This window comes from Typopeltis vanoorti, chromosome 7 (assembly GCF_054136105.1).
Source record: "Typopeltis vanoorti isolate ZY-2024b chromosome 7, IOZ_Tvanoo_1.0, whole genome shotgun sequence".
In the NCBI taxonomy this organism is placed as follows: domain Eukaryota; kingdom Metazoa; phylum Arthropoda; class Arachnida; order Uropygi; family Thelyphonidae; genus Typopeltis; species Typopeltis vanoorti.
The window spans coordinates 74,776,305-74,796,151 of NC_143555.1; the positions used below are offsets into that span (position 1 = coordinate 74,776,305).

Consider the following 19,847-nt stretch of genomic DNA (forward strand, 5'->3'; position numbering starts at 1 on the left):
GCAGATTATGAAAGGAAATTAGCAATGTAAGCTAAAGTGAATCCCAAGCAGTTCTTTCGATATGCTACAAGTAAAAGAAAAAATGTATACGGCAAAATGATTTTAAGGAATGACGATGGCAGGGAGGCAACTGAATCAACTGAAATAGTAGAATTACTAAGCGAACACCTTGCAAGAGTATATCATCCAGGCTGTGATATTGCAGGAATGAGAGAACAAATGGCTGATACAGGAATTGATGTGAATGAAATGGAGGTGAATAGTATAATTACAGAACCTTAATGTAAATACATCTGTGGGATTGGCGGGTATACTAGCTTAAGTCTTACGTGAAGCGGCAAAGAAATTGTCAGTTCCCTTGACCATATTGTATAATTTAAGTCTCAGCTCTTGGTTAGTCCCGAGGGGGTGGAAAGAGGAGAAAATGGTTCCATTGCATAATGGAAGTTCCATGACTGCTGTTGCAAATTACCGACTAATCAGCATATCAGGAATCGTCAAGGTTTTGGAGATATTAGTCAAGAGCAAAATACAGGAATGGATAGATGAAAATGGGATAGTGTATGGAGGACAGAATGGTTTTGTGTAGGATAGATCATGCCTCAGTAACTTGCTCACGTTTTATAATACAGTGACGGCTGAACTAGATAAGACTAGATAAATGCATATAGAGCATTTCACAAAGGAAACCATATTGGTTTGCAACTTCTTAATCATCTAAACCACTTCCACATCTCTTGGAAACCAAAGCAACTAAATCTAAGCATGGCAGTACAGATGCAGACTAAGTCTTATAAAGAACGATTACTACTTTGTCTCTTATAACCGATGGCTGAGCAAAATCCAGCTCTCTGACATTTTCAAACAGGCCTGCAAATAAAAATGTTGATTCACAGAGCTGAGTTAACATTTTCAAAAATGCTAACTTAGATTTTGAAGAGTTATGTGGAGAAATATAAGTTGCCCATTAATGTTTTTAAATTTAATTAACATTAATTAAATGCTATTACTATTATGTGGATTACCAAAATTAGTTGTTAGATGGAAGAGAGGAATGTGATAGAAACATAAGCTTCTGAATGGGTTTATAGAATGATTGTAGTGGAAATTTTAATATATGGTAGTTAGGATAAGAACAAGAGGACATCATTGGAAGTTGAATAAAAGTGTAGATACTGGGAATGTGAGTTTAGATTTTTTATTGAAGGTGGGGAATGAGTGGAATGGGTTGCCTGAGGTTGTTGTTGTTGTCGTTGTTGTCATACTTGACAACAATCAATTTCAAGCAAAAATCAACAACAATCTCAAGCAACCTCAGAAACTATCTACAACTGTTTGAATAAAAGTTAAGTTTGGCTTCCTACGGTGATGCATTGAGAGGAAGGTATAATAGGTATATTTGAGTAATGGTTAATATGGACTTCAAGCAGTGGAATCCATTGAGATACCCAGTTAACAATATTATTATTATTGTTATTATCTCAAGACCCCATGGAGTCATAGACTCATCGAGGAGGGCCTTCTGTCATACCATGCCTTAAACGTACCGAAATTCTCTGCAGAGACCACACTCTCAGGCAAGACATTCCAATCGCTCACAACTCTGCATGCAAAAAACCTGCTTCTCACTCCCTTGCTCACACCCTCCTTATTCAGCTTCCAGGAATGACCTCTAGTTCTCCCCTGATCTCTCACCATTTTCTGTAAAACTTCTCCAACACTGATCCTATAACAACCCCTTACTAACATGTAGGTCTTTATCATATCAACCCCCCCCCCCCTCTTCCTCCTATCCACTAGACTCTGTAAATTGAATCTTCTCAACCTTTCCTTATATTCAACATTCCAGAGATCAGAATCTACTTTAGTCATTCACCTCTGGACCCTCTCCAACATTTCTTCATCCTTTTGAAAACCAGACCAAAATTTGTGCATAGTAGTCCATGTGTGGCCTAATCAAAGCACTATACAATGGAACAAGATGCCCTTACTTTTACAAGTCAGTGTCCTCTGCATCATTCCTAGAATTCTTTTTATTGTCCTCACAATTTTGGCAATGTGTCCCCTAAATTTCAGATCCTTATCGACTATCATCCCAAGATCTCTTATTTCCTCCACGTCCAACAATATACCCCCACCAAGCGTCAATTCTACATCCCATCTTTGTTTCCCAAATTTTAAAACCATCCTTATTCCCATGCTTCTTATATTCTATTTAAGTGATCATACCACCTGAGGTTAGCTCTGTTAACGCATTCCTGGATGCTGACAATGTCAAGTTCTTTCCTAATATTCTCGTTTTTAATATGATGTTGCCATTGATGCCATCTGTTCACGCCTCTGATCTTTCTCAGGACTCTCATATCTGCGGTCTCTAGTCTTTGGTCAAGTGTTTTACTTCTGACCCAGCTCTCAGATCCATAAGTTAAAAATGGTTTTGAACACTGTCTTGTATACAGCTAATTTAGTGTTCTGACTAATTTCTCTCTTATTCCATATGAATTTATTCAGTTGACTTCCTACCATTCTAGCGTTGTTGATTCTGTTGTCTATTTCCATATTTAATTTACCATCTTCACTAAAAATCATGCCTAAGTAGCTGAAATGTTTTACTTGTTCCACAGGTTCTCCATTGACAACACAGTTGACATTTTCAACGATTCTGCCTATTTTCATTGTCTTTGTCTTTTTATTGCTGACCTTCATATCATAACTATTACAACAGTTATTCAATTTAGTCAGGGAATCTTGCAGACTTGTAGCGGATTTATTTAGAAGTATAACATCATCTGCATAAAGCAAAGAGCAGACATTAACATCTCCAATTTTGATATCAGGTTTAATACCACTTTCCTTCATAATGTGATCCATATAAATAATCAATAACAGAAGGGACAATATACATCCTTGTCACATACCAGATTTAACATTAAACCATCTTCCTGTACTTCCTTCAATTCTAACTACTGACTTACAACTCAAATAAAGACTAAGTATTGCTTGATATAATGCCCCATTGACATCATATAACTGTAGCGTTTTGGAGAGCTTCTCTCTTGGCACCTTGTCATAAGCCTTTTCCAGATCAACAAAACTTAAGTATAGATCTTTGTTATATTCCCATGCTTTCTCAACTATTTGTTGTAATGTGAAGATCTGATCCTGACAGCCTCTATTTGGCCTGAATCCAGCTTGTTCTTCACCAAGCTTATCTTCCACAATTCTTCTCAACCAAAATTCAAAATGATGGTTTTAATTGGTTAATGTGTAATATCATCTTCCTTTGAGGGAGAATTTAGGCCCATTGGCCTTATTCCAGTCTCTTTCCATCTTTTCCTTGGTTGTCCTTGATTTTTGTATCCTCCAGCTGGGTGTTATCAAAGTATTTTTTCAGGTAATCTTGAACTGTCCATTCTTTTAATATGTTTACTCCACTTCTTTCGGTATTCATATACTTTGCCCATTACTGAGTCTCTTTTTAGTTCTTTACATATTTCTGTGCTTCTTATTTTGTCCCAGAGAGTATAGCCTGCTGTCCTTCACAGGAATTTCATTTCTCTGGTTTCTTGGTCCATTATTCATTTCCATACAGTAGGGAAGATCTTGCCTAAACTTTATAAACTCTTATTCTTGTATGCTTTTGAACTTGATTAGATTTTAAAATCTTATTAATCATTCCTATTATCTTTAGAAAATTTGAAATTTTGATGTGCCAGCTTGTTTTGTATATGATACGGCCATCTAAGGTATTTGAATGTGTTAATTGTTCTAAAATTTTCACTTATGATTTTACTTCTGACTGGAAATGGTCCTTTAAAAGTCATGATTTTTGTTTTGTCTGTTGATATTTGTATTCCAATTTTTTTACACTTATGTTTAAGGCATATATTGAGTTTGGAGTTCATCTCCATTTCTTGCTATGATTATTTGGTCATCTACAAACAAAAGGGTATCAAGAAGATCCAGAGGCGAGTGACCAAGATGATAGCAGGTCTATGGAATGAACCTTATGAAAACAGGTTTGAAGATTTGTGGGTTGCAGAAATTGGTTGATAGGTGGAAAAGGGGAGATATGATTGAGGCATTCAAATTGCTGAAGGGTTTCTATAGGATTAATTCAGATGATATTTTTGAGATTAGTACTGGTGGTGGGAGAACTAGGGGACATCTATGGAAGCTGGGCAAGAGTGTGGTTAGCAAGGGTGTTAGAGCTGGGTTCTTTACTTTTACAGTGGTAAATGAGTGGAATAAGCTGCCAGAGATGTGGGTGCTATGACAGTGAATGAGTTCAAGGCAGGGTATGATAGATACTGTGTGAATGTTGAATAGTTGTGATGGACATGATGTTTAGGGCTTCCCTCGATGAGTCTAAGGATTCCTTGGAGTCGCCCGTAATAATAATAAAAGTACAGTTCCACAATCCAGTTTAAATGCTAGTTTTATATTTTCATTCCATGTGATGGACATGATGTTTAGGGCTTCCCTCGATGAGTCTAAGGATTCCTTGGAGTCGCCCGTAATAATAATAAAAGTACAGTTCCACAATCCAGTTTAAATGCTAGTTTTATATTTTCATTCCATTTCTTTACTATTTCATCTATATAGATATTAAATAACAGTGCTGACATTAGGCATCCTTTACAGACCCCCTATGTATATTGATTTCCATTCTGTAACTTTTTCATTGATTTTTACAGCTGTTTGCTGTTCTGATACATATTAGTTATTGCAGCAAGCAATTGATTCAGAATGTTTAGATCCTTGAGCATGGTCCACAGTTTATTCCTTAAGACTCTGTCGAAGGCTTTCTGGTAGTCTACAAATGCTATGTATGTGTTTCTTTGTTGTATTTGTAATGTTTCTCCATTAAGATTTTTAATGTAAAAGCTGGATTAGTGCAGGATTGTCCTTTGCGAATGCCATTTTGTTCTTTGCAAAAATTCTTCTACATATGATTTAAGCTTTGAAATTAATATTCATGTATTTAGAAGACTTATTTCTGTGTTGTTTTCACAATTTCACTTATCACCTTTTTTATATATTGGGATGATAATTGCCTTATTCCAACTTTCTGGGATTTTTTCCTGCCAGATATTGTTAAATAATTTTAAAAGTCATTTGAAGAATAGGATCCCAGCATATTTTATAAGTTCTATATTTATTCCATCTTCTTCAGGGTATTTTCCTAATTTGCTTTGCTGTATTTCTTCCACTGTATAGTTAGTAGTTAGTGTTATGTCAGTTTTAAATTTGTTACTATCTTGCCATTAGTTATGGAAGAAGTCCAGCCATGTTTTCTCTTTGATTATTTCAAGTTTCACTTTTTCCTTTTATATATTCCATTGAATTTTGTATGTATTTGGTCTCCTCACTGTAAGATTTCTTTCCAATTTTGTCATGAAGTTATCCCATGTTTTTCTATTCATTTTTTGACATGCTTTTTTTTTTTGCTATTGCTCTTTTGTATTTATAATTAATTTATGCTTCTAGTGATTTCGCATTTTATATGCTTGTTTGTTATCTTTGATTCCAAGGTATTCTGTTGCTGCATTTATTAATACATTTTTTAAATTATTCCATTCTATCTCAATATTATAATTTTTCTTTTATTTGCTTTAGTTTTCCATTTATTCTTTGTGAATAAAAGTAGTTGTTACTTTTATCATGTAAGAGTTGAACTTTAAAAGATACCTGGAGATTTCTCTTAGCACTGATTTGGTTAATTTTAAGCCATTTTGGGGGTATTCTTAATTTTCTTTGTAAGAGAAAATGATCAGATTCTATTTCTACACTTCTAAATACTCAGCTATCTAGTATCATATTAGCTGTTTTCCTATTAGCTATTATATACTCTCTTATACTTTTTTAGGTTTCTTGTTTCCCAAGTGAATTTATGGGAGTCTTTATGCTTGAAAAAAAAAAAGTGTTAGTAATTTAATGCAGCGAAATGTAAAGTCTTGAAGTTTGGGATACATCGATGGTAGACTGCATACTTGATTGGAGGAGCTGTACTGCAGGAAGTAGGGGAAACGAGATCTGAGGAGTGGGGATGATTGATAGAAACCTGAAATTCAAGGAACATATTGCAGAGGTGGTGAAGGTAACCCAGAGGATTGCTGCAATACTGAGAAGGATGCTGACCTGCAGAGATAAGAATTATCGTGCCATTGTATAAGACCCTGATCAAACCACACTTAGATTATTGTTCTCAGATTTGGTCCCCAGGATTTGAAGCGGATAAATTAACTGTGGAAAGGCTACAGAGGCACATAACAGCTGAGGGAATGTGGACTGCATAGTTTGGTAGGCAGAAGAAGGAGAGGTGATATGATTGAGAGACTTATAAACCATTGAGAGGGAGTCACAGGGTTGACGCTGGGGAGTTCTTTCGCTTGGTGAAACAGCGGGAAAGAGCGATGACAAGGGGCTATTTCTGGAAGTTGCGAAAGGAAGCTGTGAGCAAGAGGGTGAGGAGTGGTTTCTTTGCATGGGGAGGGGGGGGTTGAACTATGGAATGTATTGCCTGATAGGGTGGTGAGAGCAAGAATGGTCAATGAGTTCAAGGAGTGGCTTGATAGCCTTTGTTTCCTAGAAAGGACCTCCCACTATGAGTCTTTTGACTCCATGGAGACCTGAATAATAGTAATAATAATAATTTTTAAGTTATTATATGCAGAAAAATCCCTAAGTCTGTATCCATATTTATTGCATGTTGTTTCACCATTTGTACCTATATTTGTACCTAGTCTTCTACTTGGTTGCTCAGGTTCCAGTGGTCACCACGTGGAGGTGAGAGTTGGTTTGGGGGAGGAGAGGCTATGTGATCCTACTTGAGAGGATCATATATTGCACACCATCCCCTTTGAATCCTTAATGTGGCATTTTTTGTTGTTTTTTTACATGGTTTTTTTGTGAGGCAAATTTTGAAATTTGCCTCACAATGGTTTTTAGTTTTAGAGATAGTAGCACATGGATTCTAGGCTTCCCTGCAGTGCTGCATTGGTCGCCTGGGTGACATTACTTCCAGGAACATTGCTAACGTTCTCCTCACGAGATCATGCAATTTTTGTTTCAGCTGTCGACAAGCAGACTTCCTTTATACATTCTATTCCGAATTGCATTTCTCGTCATATTTTGCTTCCATTTTCATGCCAGGGTAATTTTCTGAAGAGTTCATCCAAATATTCTTTTTTAGTAACTGTAAAAATAAGATAAAATTCCCCATGTCTGGTTACTAGCCTGGTAATAGGTAGTTCATAGCTGCTTAAGCCTCTGTACTTGCCTTCCTCCAAATTTAAACACATGTAAGAAATAGGGTATAACATTGGAATTTTCTGCAACTTAAGATGTTATGGTTATACCAGTGATACTCAGTCAATAGAACCCTTACTTTGGGAAAGCAGGTCATACCACAAGAAGGTGAGGTTGTAGTTGATTGAGAAAGGCCATGTTTTGTGATTGTTTATTTTGTTTACATTAAATATATATTTAATAACCTTGATTCTTCTTTTGTCATTCTTATCATATTGATTGAAGTTAATTCACTATCAAGGATATGAATCTTATATATCCAAACCAACCATTATGAAAAATATGATTATTGTTAGTCTATATTTACTATTGGCATTTGAATTACACTGTGAATAAAAAGAGAATTTTAACAACTTTTTAGTGGCTATTAAAATCTTCCTAAAATTTGTGAACCAATCAGCCAACAGTGGCTTTATGTTCTTTTTATGTTGACCCCACACACACGAAAGGTCACATGACCTATATCACTACTGTGCCATGATTAAGGAGAAAATGTAACTTGCTAATATGTTTCGTAAAGAGTGGGAGGTGGGAAAAAAGCACGCAGTTGATTGTTCCAAAGAATAGAGGTGGATGAAATGAAGGAAGCTGATGAGAAGTTAGTTCAGTGTGTTTGAAGCTGGACAGCATATGGGTGTTAGTCAGTGGCTTCTCTAGTTCTATGGTTAGAAGAAAGTGGAGGAATGGTAGCAACCAATTCAGAGGAGCAATGCCCATGAAAGTACCTATACAAAAGCACAGCACTGAAACAGAGCTCCTGCAATAAAGTGACTGAAGGGAGTCTGTGAGGAACGGATTATCTATTAAGCAGATTGCCCTCTTCTGAATATCAAGAATTTTTAAAGGTCTTGGGCGCTCCATTCCAAATGTCGGAACAGAAATCCAAAGTTGGATGGATCTGAGACTTATAAAGTATTAGGATTGCAGAGAAAGAGAAAGAGAAGTAATGTTTTGAATGGAAAAGAACTCCAAGCTTTTAAAAGTCTAAGGAGGCTATGTTGTGAGTAATATGTTTGTGCCAGGATAAACAGGATCTGACGGTCAACTCAAGAAGAGAAAGTTGATCTGGAAAGGAAACTGTAACATTATCAAAAATGAGAGGGGGGGGGGGGATGAGGTAGGATTTTTCTAGCAGGTACTAAGGGGCAGGCACGAATTTTTTGGCATTGAAATTTGCAAAGTTATCTTTACCTCGTTTCGGAATGTTGAGGAGGTCAGTGTTCAAGTTACTGGTTATTGAAGATATTGAAGCATCTAACATTAGGGTGCTGCAGGGTTTATCGAATGAGGAAGAGGAATGAAGAGTATTGTCATCAGTGAAGCTGTGAATAGGATTAGAAGTCAGAGAAAGGAAATCATTAATTTAAAGGAGGAAGAGTGTGGGTGAAAGCACAGAACCCTCAGTTACTCCAGCATCGATTGGGAAATCCAGTGAGAGGATGCACATAATGAATGACCAGTGAGGAAGCTGGCCGTCCAATCACAGTGTGTGCAAGGGAGGCCATAAGATGGCAGCTTGTTCAGAAGGCCTTGGAGCTAAACACAATCACATTCCTTAGAAATATCGAGAGCAGTTAATACTTGAGTTTCTCCAAATCTTTCCATGGCCTGAGTCCAAAGGTGGGTGAGTTTAGAATGAGAATGACAGAATTCATATTGGTGATCACTAATTAATTGATGAGTGTCCAGGTAATGAAGAAGCTGGTTGTTGATAACCTTCTCCATCACTTTTGAAAGTACTGAGATAAGAGCAATAGTACAACAGATAGCTGACCTTTCTCTCCCTCTTTGGGTACAGGCTGGCTGTGGGCTTGCTTCCATGCTGTTGGTAAGATGCCAGTAGAATAAGAAAGTTTATTATTAACATCTGACTTCCATGAAGTCAGAGACTCACATGGAGGTACACATTATTGCACACAACACTCATCCAACTGTGCCTTAAACTGATTCAATGTGTCTGCATTTACAACACGCTCAGGCAATTCATTCCACTCAGCAGCCATTCTCCATACAAAGAACCTTCTCCTCACTCTTCTGCTCACACCCTTCTTATACAGTTTCCAGTGATGGCCTCTTGTTCTACCCCTTCTCCCATTCTATGAAAAATCACTTCCATGTCGACTCAATAACAACCCCTGGCTAGCTTATATGTCTCAATCATATTCTCCACCCTCTTCCCCCTATTCATGAGGCTGTACAGCTTACATTCATTCAATCTGTCCTTGTACTGCACGTTCTAAAGATCACTGATCTTGTGAATCTTCTCTGGACCCTTTCCAACATATCCTCGTCACCAAATCTGTACACAATAATCCATATGAGGCTTGATCAAGGCCATATACAATGGCATCATAACCTCTATTTCCTCATGTCAGGTTTCTCCACATCATTGCCATTATCCATGTGATATCTCCACAACTTGTGCAATGTGGCCCCCTGAATTTTAGGTCCTTGTCCACCATCACTCCTAGATCTCTCATCTCCTCTACTTCCTTTAAAGTTTCCTACCAAGTGTATACTTTGCATCCCATTGTTGCTTACCAAATCTCAAATCCTTACACTTTGCAACATTGAACTGATACATCCACTTACCTGCCCATTTATGTAATCTATTAAAGTCCTCCTGTAAGTCCATAACATCTGCTTGACTCTGCATTGCTCTCCCCAATTTTGCATCATCTGCAAACAGCTGCATATCACTAGTTAAACCCATCCCAGTATCATTAACATACAAATTGAACAACAATGGTCCCAAAACTGACCCTTGTGGTATACTACTAGTGACTCTCCTCTTTCGGGATACTGCACCCCCATATACAACTCTCTGATACCTATCTGACAGCCAGTCACTGATCCAACTAAGTCTGTTATTCAATCCCATTTGTTTCAGTTTAACAGCTTGTCATGTGGTAGTCTATCAAAAGCTTTTGCAAAATCCAAGTACACTACTGTATATGCATTTCCCCTTCCCAAAGTCACCTTGTTATAGTACATACGTTAGTAAAAACGTGATCTCCCTTTAACAAACACATGCTGATAACCACAGAAAAGACTGCTGTTATCAACCATTTCTATATCCTGCTTCTCACCAATCTCTCCAGTACCCTCATAACTCCAGGTATACAGATTGGCCTATAATTTAATGCTACAGCCATATAGCTACAGACTTACCTTTGTGCAGTAGAACAATTTTACCTTCCACTTTCTTGGAATCTGTGCTGTTGTAAGACTCTTATTAAATAGGCATGCCAATGCTACTGCCAGTTCCCTGGAACATTCCCTTAAGATGTGTGGTGATATGTCATCAAATCCTATCAAGTTTATTTATATAGACGATACAGGATGGGTGTCAATTCTGGAGCACAAGTCTTGAGCGCAGCCATAGGAATACCATCTAGACCAGGAGCTTTATTAGTATCAAGATTAATGAGGGGTTTTCTGATGTCATTTTGGTAAAAGTTCAGAGGAGGCATGAAGTGTGCAGTTTGTGTATGAGTTGTGATTTGCTTTGGTCATCCAGGCAGTAGTTGGAGGAAAAAACTGATGCCAAGCGGTCTACCATTTCCTTGAGTGAGGTCACCATAGTGCCATCAGGATGTAAGAGAGGTAGCAACATAGAAGGGAAGAAGTTACACTGAAAGCAAGGGATCCCAAGGCTTGATTGCCAGTTGAGCAGGAGGCAAGTTTACTGCATTTCATACTTATAAAGTCTGCTTTGGAATCTTTGATAACTTTTTTACACAGGTTTCTGAATGAGAAGCTGGAGTTGTTTATTTAAGCCATTGAACATAAGCTGCATTTTTGGTAGGATGGTAAAGGAACATTTTTTTTTTTGAGAACCAGGGCTTCGATACAGGTTGGAGCTTTGTAGTGGAGTGGGAAATAAAGACACTCATTCCAGTGAAGATTATTTCTGTTACTAGTTCAGTGCAGGTGTGTGGATCATGAGAGTGACAGTAGTAAAATTCCAGAGGTCATCCTCATACCCTATGACACTATAAATGTGCTAACTGGGTAATGCTGTGGCTATAGGACTGTAGCTTTAAATTATAGGCCAATCTGTGTATCTGGAGTTGTGAAGATACTGGAGAGATTGACCACCACAATCTTATTCAAGCCTCCTCTACAGATTACTGGACAGAGGACAAGCTGTAGAGAAGTAGGCTTGAGTAATATTCTGGTGGTCAGAGTTGCCAATAGGAGAGCAGACATCCATGATATATTTAGAGGGAGAATTGTTAAGAAAAAATCAAGAATGTTGGTAGAATGATGGGGATTGTCTGGTATTCTAGTTGGTAGATTGACTATTTGTGTTAGGTCATGAATGATGGCAAATGATTTGACTTCCCTCCCAGCTTGATCTGTGAAGTTGGAGTGGGGGAGAGGGGAGCCAGTTTATGTGTTATGGAGACATTAAAGTTCCCAAGGATGACATTCTCACAATTTGGCTAATTAGTTTTGAAGAAATCAATTTTTAGTGATAAGTAATCAAAAACCTGCGTAGCTCAGTGGATGTGGCGTTTGCACACTACGATGCTTGACCACACGGAGGAAGACTTGATTTCGAATCTAGTCGGCGACTAGAGGAAATTTTTGTGAGCCCTTTTACGACTTCCCGAGTTAGTCAATTTCTGGCACGTGCAAGCGGATTTTTTCTCCCGTAAACTCAAGAAAATCGACCGTAGAACCCACACTATTTCGGACATTAAATATATTGTATTAGGGTTAGGGACCATGAGATGGAGGCACTTGTTGAGCCGCCTCTTCACTGCATGCCACTTAATTAGTGATAGTCTTGGGTCAGCTATCTCTGATTGGGTACCAGTGGAGATTGAATTGCCCACTCAGTCTCCAAAAGTTAGATAGGGGGCTAAAATGGCCTTGCCTACTCCCTAGATGATGGGAATAAAAAGGTGTCAGCAATTTTTTTTTTTTAGGTAATCAAAAAGGACAGTAGAATTGGAAGAGTAGTAGAGGCAGCAAATGAAGGTTGTGGTGAAGTAAGAAAATCTTGACACAGAGCAGATCAGAAAGGGATTACAAGTTGATAGAAAGGGATATCAGATTTCACAAAAACACATGTTGTCCTAAATTAAGGGAATAAAAATCCCTTATTATTTTACAGCCAGTATGCGAAACTCTAAGATCGAAAACTGCGATCTACGAGTTTCATGCCGAAGAACGATCGGCGAATCCAAGTGTAAGTGACCACTTGGCAGTACAGCATTCGGCGTGAAACTCGTAGATCGTAGTTTTCGATCTTAGAGTTTTGCATACTGGCTGTAAAATAATAAGGGATTTTTATCCCCTTAATTTAATTAACTTTGCCAGAAAATATAGCTGTTTGACTTTTCATCTTAACATGTTCTTTTTTGCAGAATGCATTGTGTAGGATGTAGTTGGAATAGTTGAGACAGACTGCGTGTGCAAGATGCCAACTGAGGTTCTGTTGGAAAAATGAGATCTGGTTTTGGTGTTTAATTTGTTACAGACAAGAAATGCCTCGAATGTTCATGAAATGAATATGGAAGTGTTTTTTATTGGAAAATTATTTTTAATGGTATTATTTTGGATGGGTTGGGACACAGTCTTATTATTTGTTCCAATTTTTTTTGTTATATTTTTCATATTTTTAGATTTTTTTGTTTTTTTTATGGGAGATTCTTTTTTTTGTATCTGTTATTAAAACTCTAGTATTTTTATGATTGACTTTCATGTATAGGGTGGTTGATTCAGAACACAAAGACAAGGGGCATGCAGTTGGGATGAAGGATTTGTGAGGAATTTTGCTGTGATAATGGTTGATGTCATTATTCTTAGCATGGAAAAAAGGGAAACTAAAGTCTAGATATTTACTTAAGAATAAAGAGCTAATAAGCTTCATTTCGGCAATGAAAACATTACTTAAATTAAGGGGATATTAAATCCCGCATAGTTTTAAAACCGAATAAGAAACTCAAAGATCAGAAGCAGAGAGTTTCTTGCCGAATATAGTAAACTATAAAGTATCGGCGACACTAGCGTTAGCCAATGCAAGTGATCCTAGTACGTAGTACAATACCAGGCAGCTCGTTGCAAAGGTGGTAAAGTTCTGATCGCTATTCTTAGGTATTTTCCATAATGTAAAAACACATTTCCTAGGAAATGTATGCTGTTATTACATTATGGAGGGAGGTCACTACCCAGACCGGTTTCAGCCTTTTTTGATGAAGCCTCAAAAAATCACTACCCAGACCGGTTTCAGCCTTTTTTGATGAAGCCTCAAAAAAGGCTGAAACCGGTCTGGGTAGTGACTTCCCTCCATAATGTAAACAGCATACATTTCCTAGGAAATGTGTTTTTACATTATGGAAAATACCTAAGAATAGCAATCAGAACTTTACCACCTTTGCAACGAGCTGCCCAGTATTGTACTACGTACTAGGATCACTTGCATTGGCTAACGCTAATGTCGCCGATACTTTATAGTTTACTATATTCGGCAAGAAACTCTGATTCTGATCTTTGAGTTTCTTATTCGGTTTTAAAACTATGCAGGATTTAATATCCCCTTAATTTAAGTAAGGTCTAGATATTTATTGTTACTCAGCCTATATATAATTATTTGATTCAATAGTTAGACTATTTTGGTCTTTATTTATAACCGGAATGTTCATATCATCTAATGTTCAACAGACTGCATGAGTGAGATACAAAGAAAAATTTAATGAATGTTACAAATTGGTATTGAAATATATGTTGAGATTCCATTTCATATTAGTTATATCTTTGAATTTTTATTTATATTTTTTTATTTTCAGCTTAATTAACATGTCAGGAGAGAGTTCATGGAAATGGTATTTACAAAGATCAGGAACTTTTTCTGTTTCTTGGTGTATTAATCTTCACCCAGAGGAGGTGGTGATCGGAAAACATTGCTTACCTCAGCATGTGGAAGCGATTAATGTTTCACCTAGGCATGCATCTTTTCATGTGACTACAGATGGAGAATGGTTAGTAAAAGATTTATATACTAAATATGGAGTATTTGTGAATAGCAAAAAAATTCTTCCTGGATGTTTGCAGTTTCTTAAAGCAGGTGACAGGATTGGTTTAGGAGTGCCATTTGCATTAAAGGAAAATGAATTTGAATTTCAGATTTATAAAGTGAGATTAGAATTAGACTCACAGTGTAACATTGATCACAATCCAAAATCTGTATTAATTCAGAATAACAATGTTCAGTCTATGTTTGGAAAACTACCAACACTTAAAGAGGCTGGAATGGTAATTTCAGATATTTCTTTGAAACAGGTAGCAAAATGTGAAGAATATAATATTCAAAAGAACAATGGAAAACAAGAGGTTAACAAAAACTGTAACAATCTTTTGAGTGCCTCATTTGGTTCCATTTGCCAGATGAGCATACATTCAACAAAATTATATTCCACATCTCTGTTGCATATGAAAAGGAAGGCAGTTCCATTTAGTGATTCTAAAAATGTTCATTTGTATGTTCAGAAATATGGCTTAAAATCTTGTTGTGTTCTAGTGAGAAAACTTCCTAATTTTTTCTCGGGACAAGAAACTATTAGGAAAATTGTGATTAAAGAGAAACATAAATCTCAAAAGCATAAAACCATGAATATCACATTAGAACATGATTCACAGTACAAAGCTAATCAGAATTCAAGAAGTTCATCACTTCAGAATAATGCAAAGCCCTTTCAACTTAAAGAACAGGCAAAATTTAAAAATGCCAAAATTGAAAATATGGACAGCTCTTTGAAGAAAAGAGAAAAGGAAAGTAGTGTTATGCAGATCAAAGTAAAGGAAAAGTTGAAAAAATACAATCATCAATTGAAGAAATTGCAACCAGAAGTTACTTCTGATAACTGTACTGTCATAAATTTGAGAACTTGGCACTCTTCATCTCTGTTTAATATGAGACAAAATCCACTTTCACTAAATAATTCTAAAGCTTTTTGGCATTATTTCTGCAGATATGATTTAAAACCTTGTAGCGTGCGACTAATAAGATTACCTAATTTTTTCCTAGATGATTTAACTTGTAAAGAGACTATGCATAAATGGATTAAAAGTTCTGAATTAGATTCTGGTGACAATATAAACAAGTGTGAGTTATCTAAACGAACATTTTCAGTTATAGCTTCAGATAATAGTGATGTCAGCACAAATATAGATTGTGCACAAAGAAAAAAACTTAAAATGAGCAATAGTAATACTTTTAGTTTGAAACATTCAAATACCTCTGTGGAGTTTCACTGCAGTAGTGCAGATAGAGAAGTTTTAAGTCCACTAACTTTATTTCCTGCAAAAAATTCTTCAGAACCTCAAACACATGATCTTATTCAAAAAGTTAATAATGAGAAAGCGAAAAAGGAATCTTCTGATAGGCTGAATAAAGCATATCAAGATAACATATATGCTGAAGAAAACAATGAACTTATCACAAATAATGAATGTAACAGATCAAAAAAATCATTTATAAATACAAGTATTGAGGGTTCTACTTTAACAAAAAATAACAGAATCATTAAGTTTAAAGGAAATAATGATTTTAACATAAAGATTCCAAATGGAAGAACTGGAAGTGAAAATCTTCAGAGGAAGAATATGGTTACTAGTGAGTTGTTGACTGTACAAAGTACCAGTGATACAACACACTTTAAAGAAGATGATTTTGATAAAAAGGCATTTGGTACAACATTTGATGAAAGTCCATTGGAGATAACTGCAAATGCAACAGTCATTAACAAATCATTGTTAGCTGCTGAACATAAATTTTTTGAACCCCCGAAGAGTTATTCATGTCAAACAGATAGACAAAATGTCTTAAGCAGAACTGACTGTTTAGGTGATGTTTCAAGAAATTGTGATTTTCGAGTTCCTTTTTCAGGTGCTTGTTATTCAACGGTTGAATCTGGTTGCAGTTTAGCTAATACAGTTGGATCATCACCATCCATGAAATATCAGCAAGAATATCTTCCTGATCTTATTGATTCATGGGATATGAAATTGGAAACACAAGAAACCTCATTGGAACAAAGTAATATGCTTTCATCAAAAGCGTCTCAAACAAATATTCAGTCTACTTCATTTTTAATACCATCTCTTCATTCAAAGTCATGTGTACCATGTTCCTTTTCAGAAAAAGGTTCACAAAGTTTTCTTGATTATGATCAAAGTCAAGTGGATTGCACCGCTAAGCATAGAGATTCATTTAATCAAAGGCATTTTAATGATAATGAGTTTGTTACATTTCCTAAGAGTTTCATTCCAGTCACTTTTCCACAAAGTAGAAAAAATTCCTTTAACCATATAAATATATCAGATGAATTCATAGAAAACAATTTGCGGACATACATAAGAAGAAACAATTTATCACCTCCAATACTGAAACCAACAGTTTATGTTACTCAGGATAGCATTCTGCTTATTATATTAAGATGGTCTGTTTGGTGGATTAAAGAGCAGCTTCTTCGTAATACTCTTCCACCTTTATTTGAGGATTCAGTTAAGAAAGCAAAATTATCTTATGATTCATTTGATGAATATTTTAAAACATATAGAACATTGTTATTTTATGACATATGGCAAGGCATTATCAGTGCATCAAAATATAATGCGAAAAAATATTTACTCGCTGTCAGTAAATATATAACTGATAGTGATATGATGGTTTTAGTTTGCCAGACATTTGTTTCTGCTGATTCTATTTCTAAATTTCAGTTTCCTTCAGAAGGTGATTTAGTAATAATGGATCTTCATCATCAGAATTGTGCTAGTCGAGTATTTGGGTATGTAACAGAACATTGGTTTGACTCGCCCATCGGAATTACTCCTTCTGCATCACTATTAAATAATCATCCTGCATCTAAGAGAAATGACAACTCTTTGCTCTTCTTAAAAATAAAGACTAGAAACCGGAGACTTAAGCTCAATCTTGACAGAATGATGAAATTAACTTCACTGTTTTATTTAAAATCTGTTCTCAAGCAGTTTAATGCATTAATCAACCTTCATAAGTCACCATTAATCAGAGATATTCTAAGACCTCGAGATGTTTCTTGTGATATTTCAGTGCCTCTGCTACAAAAGTTTGCTGCACTTGGACGATACAGTGAAGCTCAGAAGAAAGCAATTCTTGGTGCAGCTGATGCTACACTTCGAAAACATCCAATTCCTCAAATTGCTATGATTCAGGGATTTCCTGGAAGTGGAAAGACACATGTTGTAATTGGAATACTTCAACAGTTATTGCAAATGGAACATAAAGATGCACCTCTGAAGATATTAGTAGTAGCACCTTCAAATGGAGCGATTGATGAAATACGTGGTAGAATAGATATAATAAATGACTTTTATAGAAAATATTATCAAAAAAAAATAGAATATATGCACTTAGAATTGTTTGAAATGCATGCAGAAGTAAGAGAACAGGTGCTGATTAAGAAACATAATGACCACATAAAGGAAAGCTGTATTTCTAATCTAATAAAAGTGAAAACTAACATTAGTTCTTTGCATTATGATATATTAAAATTGAAAAACTTTGGTGAATGTCTTGATCAGATCACTAAATATGAATTTCAAGGTAATAAGCTGTATCTAGAATTAAAAGCACATCCAACTAATGATTATAATAAGGATGGATTTAAGAATAATACAAAACTGAATGAGAAAATAAGGGAGTGTCTTTTAAAAGAGTGTAATGTTGTTTTGTCAACTATTAATAATTCTCATCTTTTAGATGTTTATTTACGGAAGACATTAGGCTACTTTACATGCTGCATAATTGATGATGCCACACATTGCACAGAACCTGAAATGTCATTTCCCCTTCTATATGGTATGTCTAAGGTAATATTAATGGGTGATCATATGCCTGTTGGTAATGCATACTCTGACATAGCAGTCAAAAATAGCTTCCAGGGATCTTTATTTAAAAGATTCCGTTTATATTTTATGGAGACTTATGGCAGCATTCCAGAATTTTCTCTTGCTGAACAGTATCGTATGCATTCAGAGATAGCTTACTTCCCTTCAAAGCATTTTTATGAAGGGAAACTGGTAACACATGATAGCGTGAACGTACATTATCCAGTTTGTAAGCTGAAACCTTATATAATCTTCAATATCGAGGAAGGCTATGAAATAGGTTCTGGATCTTTAAAAGAAAATATTGTTGAAGCAGATTTCATTATTAAATTAATTAGGGAAATCATTTGCTTAAATAAACAGAAATTGAGCATTGGGGTTATAACACCATATTATGCACAGTGTTTGCAATTGAAGCATCTAGCAACATTTCTGCAGCCAGATGAAATAGAGATTGCTACAGTCGATGCCTTTCAAGGACGCCAAAAAGATGTGATCATATTGTCATGCGTACGTGCCAACACATCAAATGACAGGACTCACTTTGTGGCAAATAAATATTGCTTGAATATAGCACTTACTAGAGCATGCCAATCCCTTATTATATGCGGGCATTTGGACTCTCTTAAAGGAGATAATAATTGGAAAGCCATAATTGATGATGGAAGGAGGAGAAATGTGATTATTAAAATTCCTTCATGTATAAAGCTTTCAGAATTGTTGAAAAATGGAAGTTGATATCAAATTTTAAATAGAGTGCTGAATGTTTAAGGACATGACAGATGGTTGTGGATTGTGTACACATGTAAAAATGGAATTGCATACTTTGGTGTTTAGAAATTTAAGCATCACAGTGTACTGTCTTATTGTAATTATCCTGAGAACTCTTATTGTAACTTTCAGAGATAGTCATTTGTAAATAAATTATATTTTGAAATACTTCAGTACAACAGATAATGCAATCACTGAGATAAGTAGTTTTGTTCTTATTAGTCAGAACTAAAATGGAAGTAGATCTTTTTTTTTTTTTTTTAATATTACCTGGTAGGACAAGAAATCATACTCCTTTAAAAAATTATTTATTATTCTTGAAAAAAAAAATTAACCAATATTGCCATAGAATCCCAAGATTCATTGTGGGAGATATACACTAACCATTATTCACACCATTCCTGTCCATCCCTGAAATAATTTTTAATTTTTTACTCTTGCTGTTGTGTATACCAAAAACATTTCTTCTGTTTCCTATTCTATAAAATGCCCATTAGTAACTCACTTTTCTGTCATATCCATTATCCAATTTTTGTATCCCGTAAATGTAGTCTTTTTCATAGGGAGCATTCTACAAACCTGACACCAATTTGGTCAACTGCATCACTTTTTGCCTACAATGTCTAGGTGTCCTGATCTATGCAGAGAAAGTCCAGGTCATATCATGATCTGGACATTTCAAAGTCTTATGAAAAGGGATAATAACTTTCTTCTTTATCCTTATTTTACATGTTTTTGGATATCTGATTGATCGTTCTGCTATTTTACCCATTTTTATAATGTGCTCTGAACTTTAATTTTCTGTCCACCATTTCCCAAAGTCCCTTGCTTCTTTAGTTTCTTATAGCAATACCATTGCTATAATAAATAGCTTTTCAGCCCCA

At 35.8% G+C, this 19,847-nt stretch overlaps 1 protein-coding gene across 2 annotated transcripts in view; it reads left to right on the forward strand.

Annotated features, from left to right (window-relative positions):
* LOC150104786 (uncharacterized) overlaps nt 1-19,132 on the forward strand; it is a 28,902-nt gene extending 9,770 nt beyond the window's left edge. For both annotated transcript variants that reach the window (XM_090395964.1, XM_090395965.1), the window contains exon 2: nt 14,112-19,132. In XM_090395964.1, coding sequence (XP_090252090.1) covers nt 14,122-18,930 — 4,809 coding nt within the window. In that variant the 5' untranslated portion in view covers nt 14,112-14,121 and the 3' untranslated portion in view covers nt 18,931-19,132. The remainder of the gene's footprint in view (nt 1-14,111) is intronic.
* The last annotated feature ends 715 nt before the right edge of the window (nt 19,133-19,847 follow it).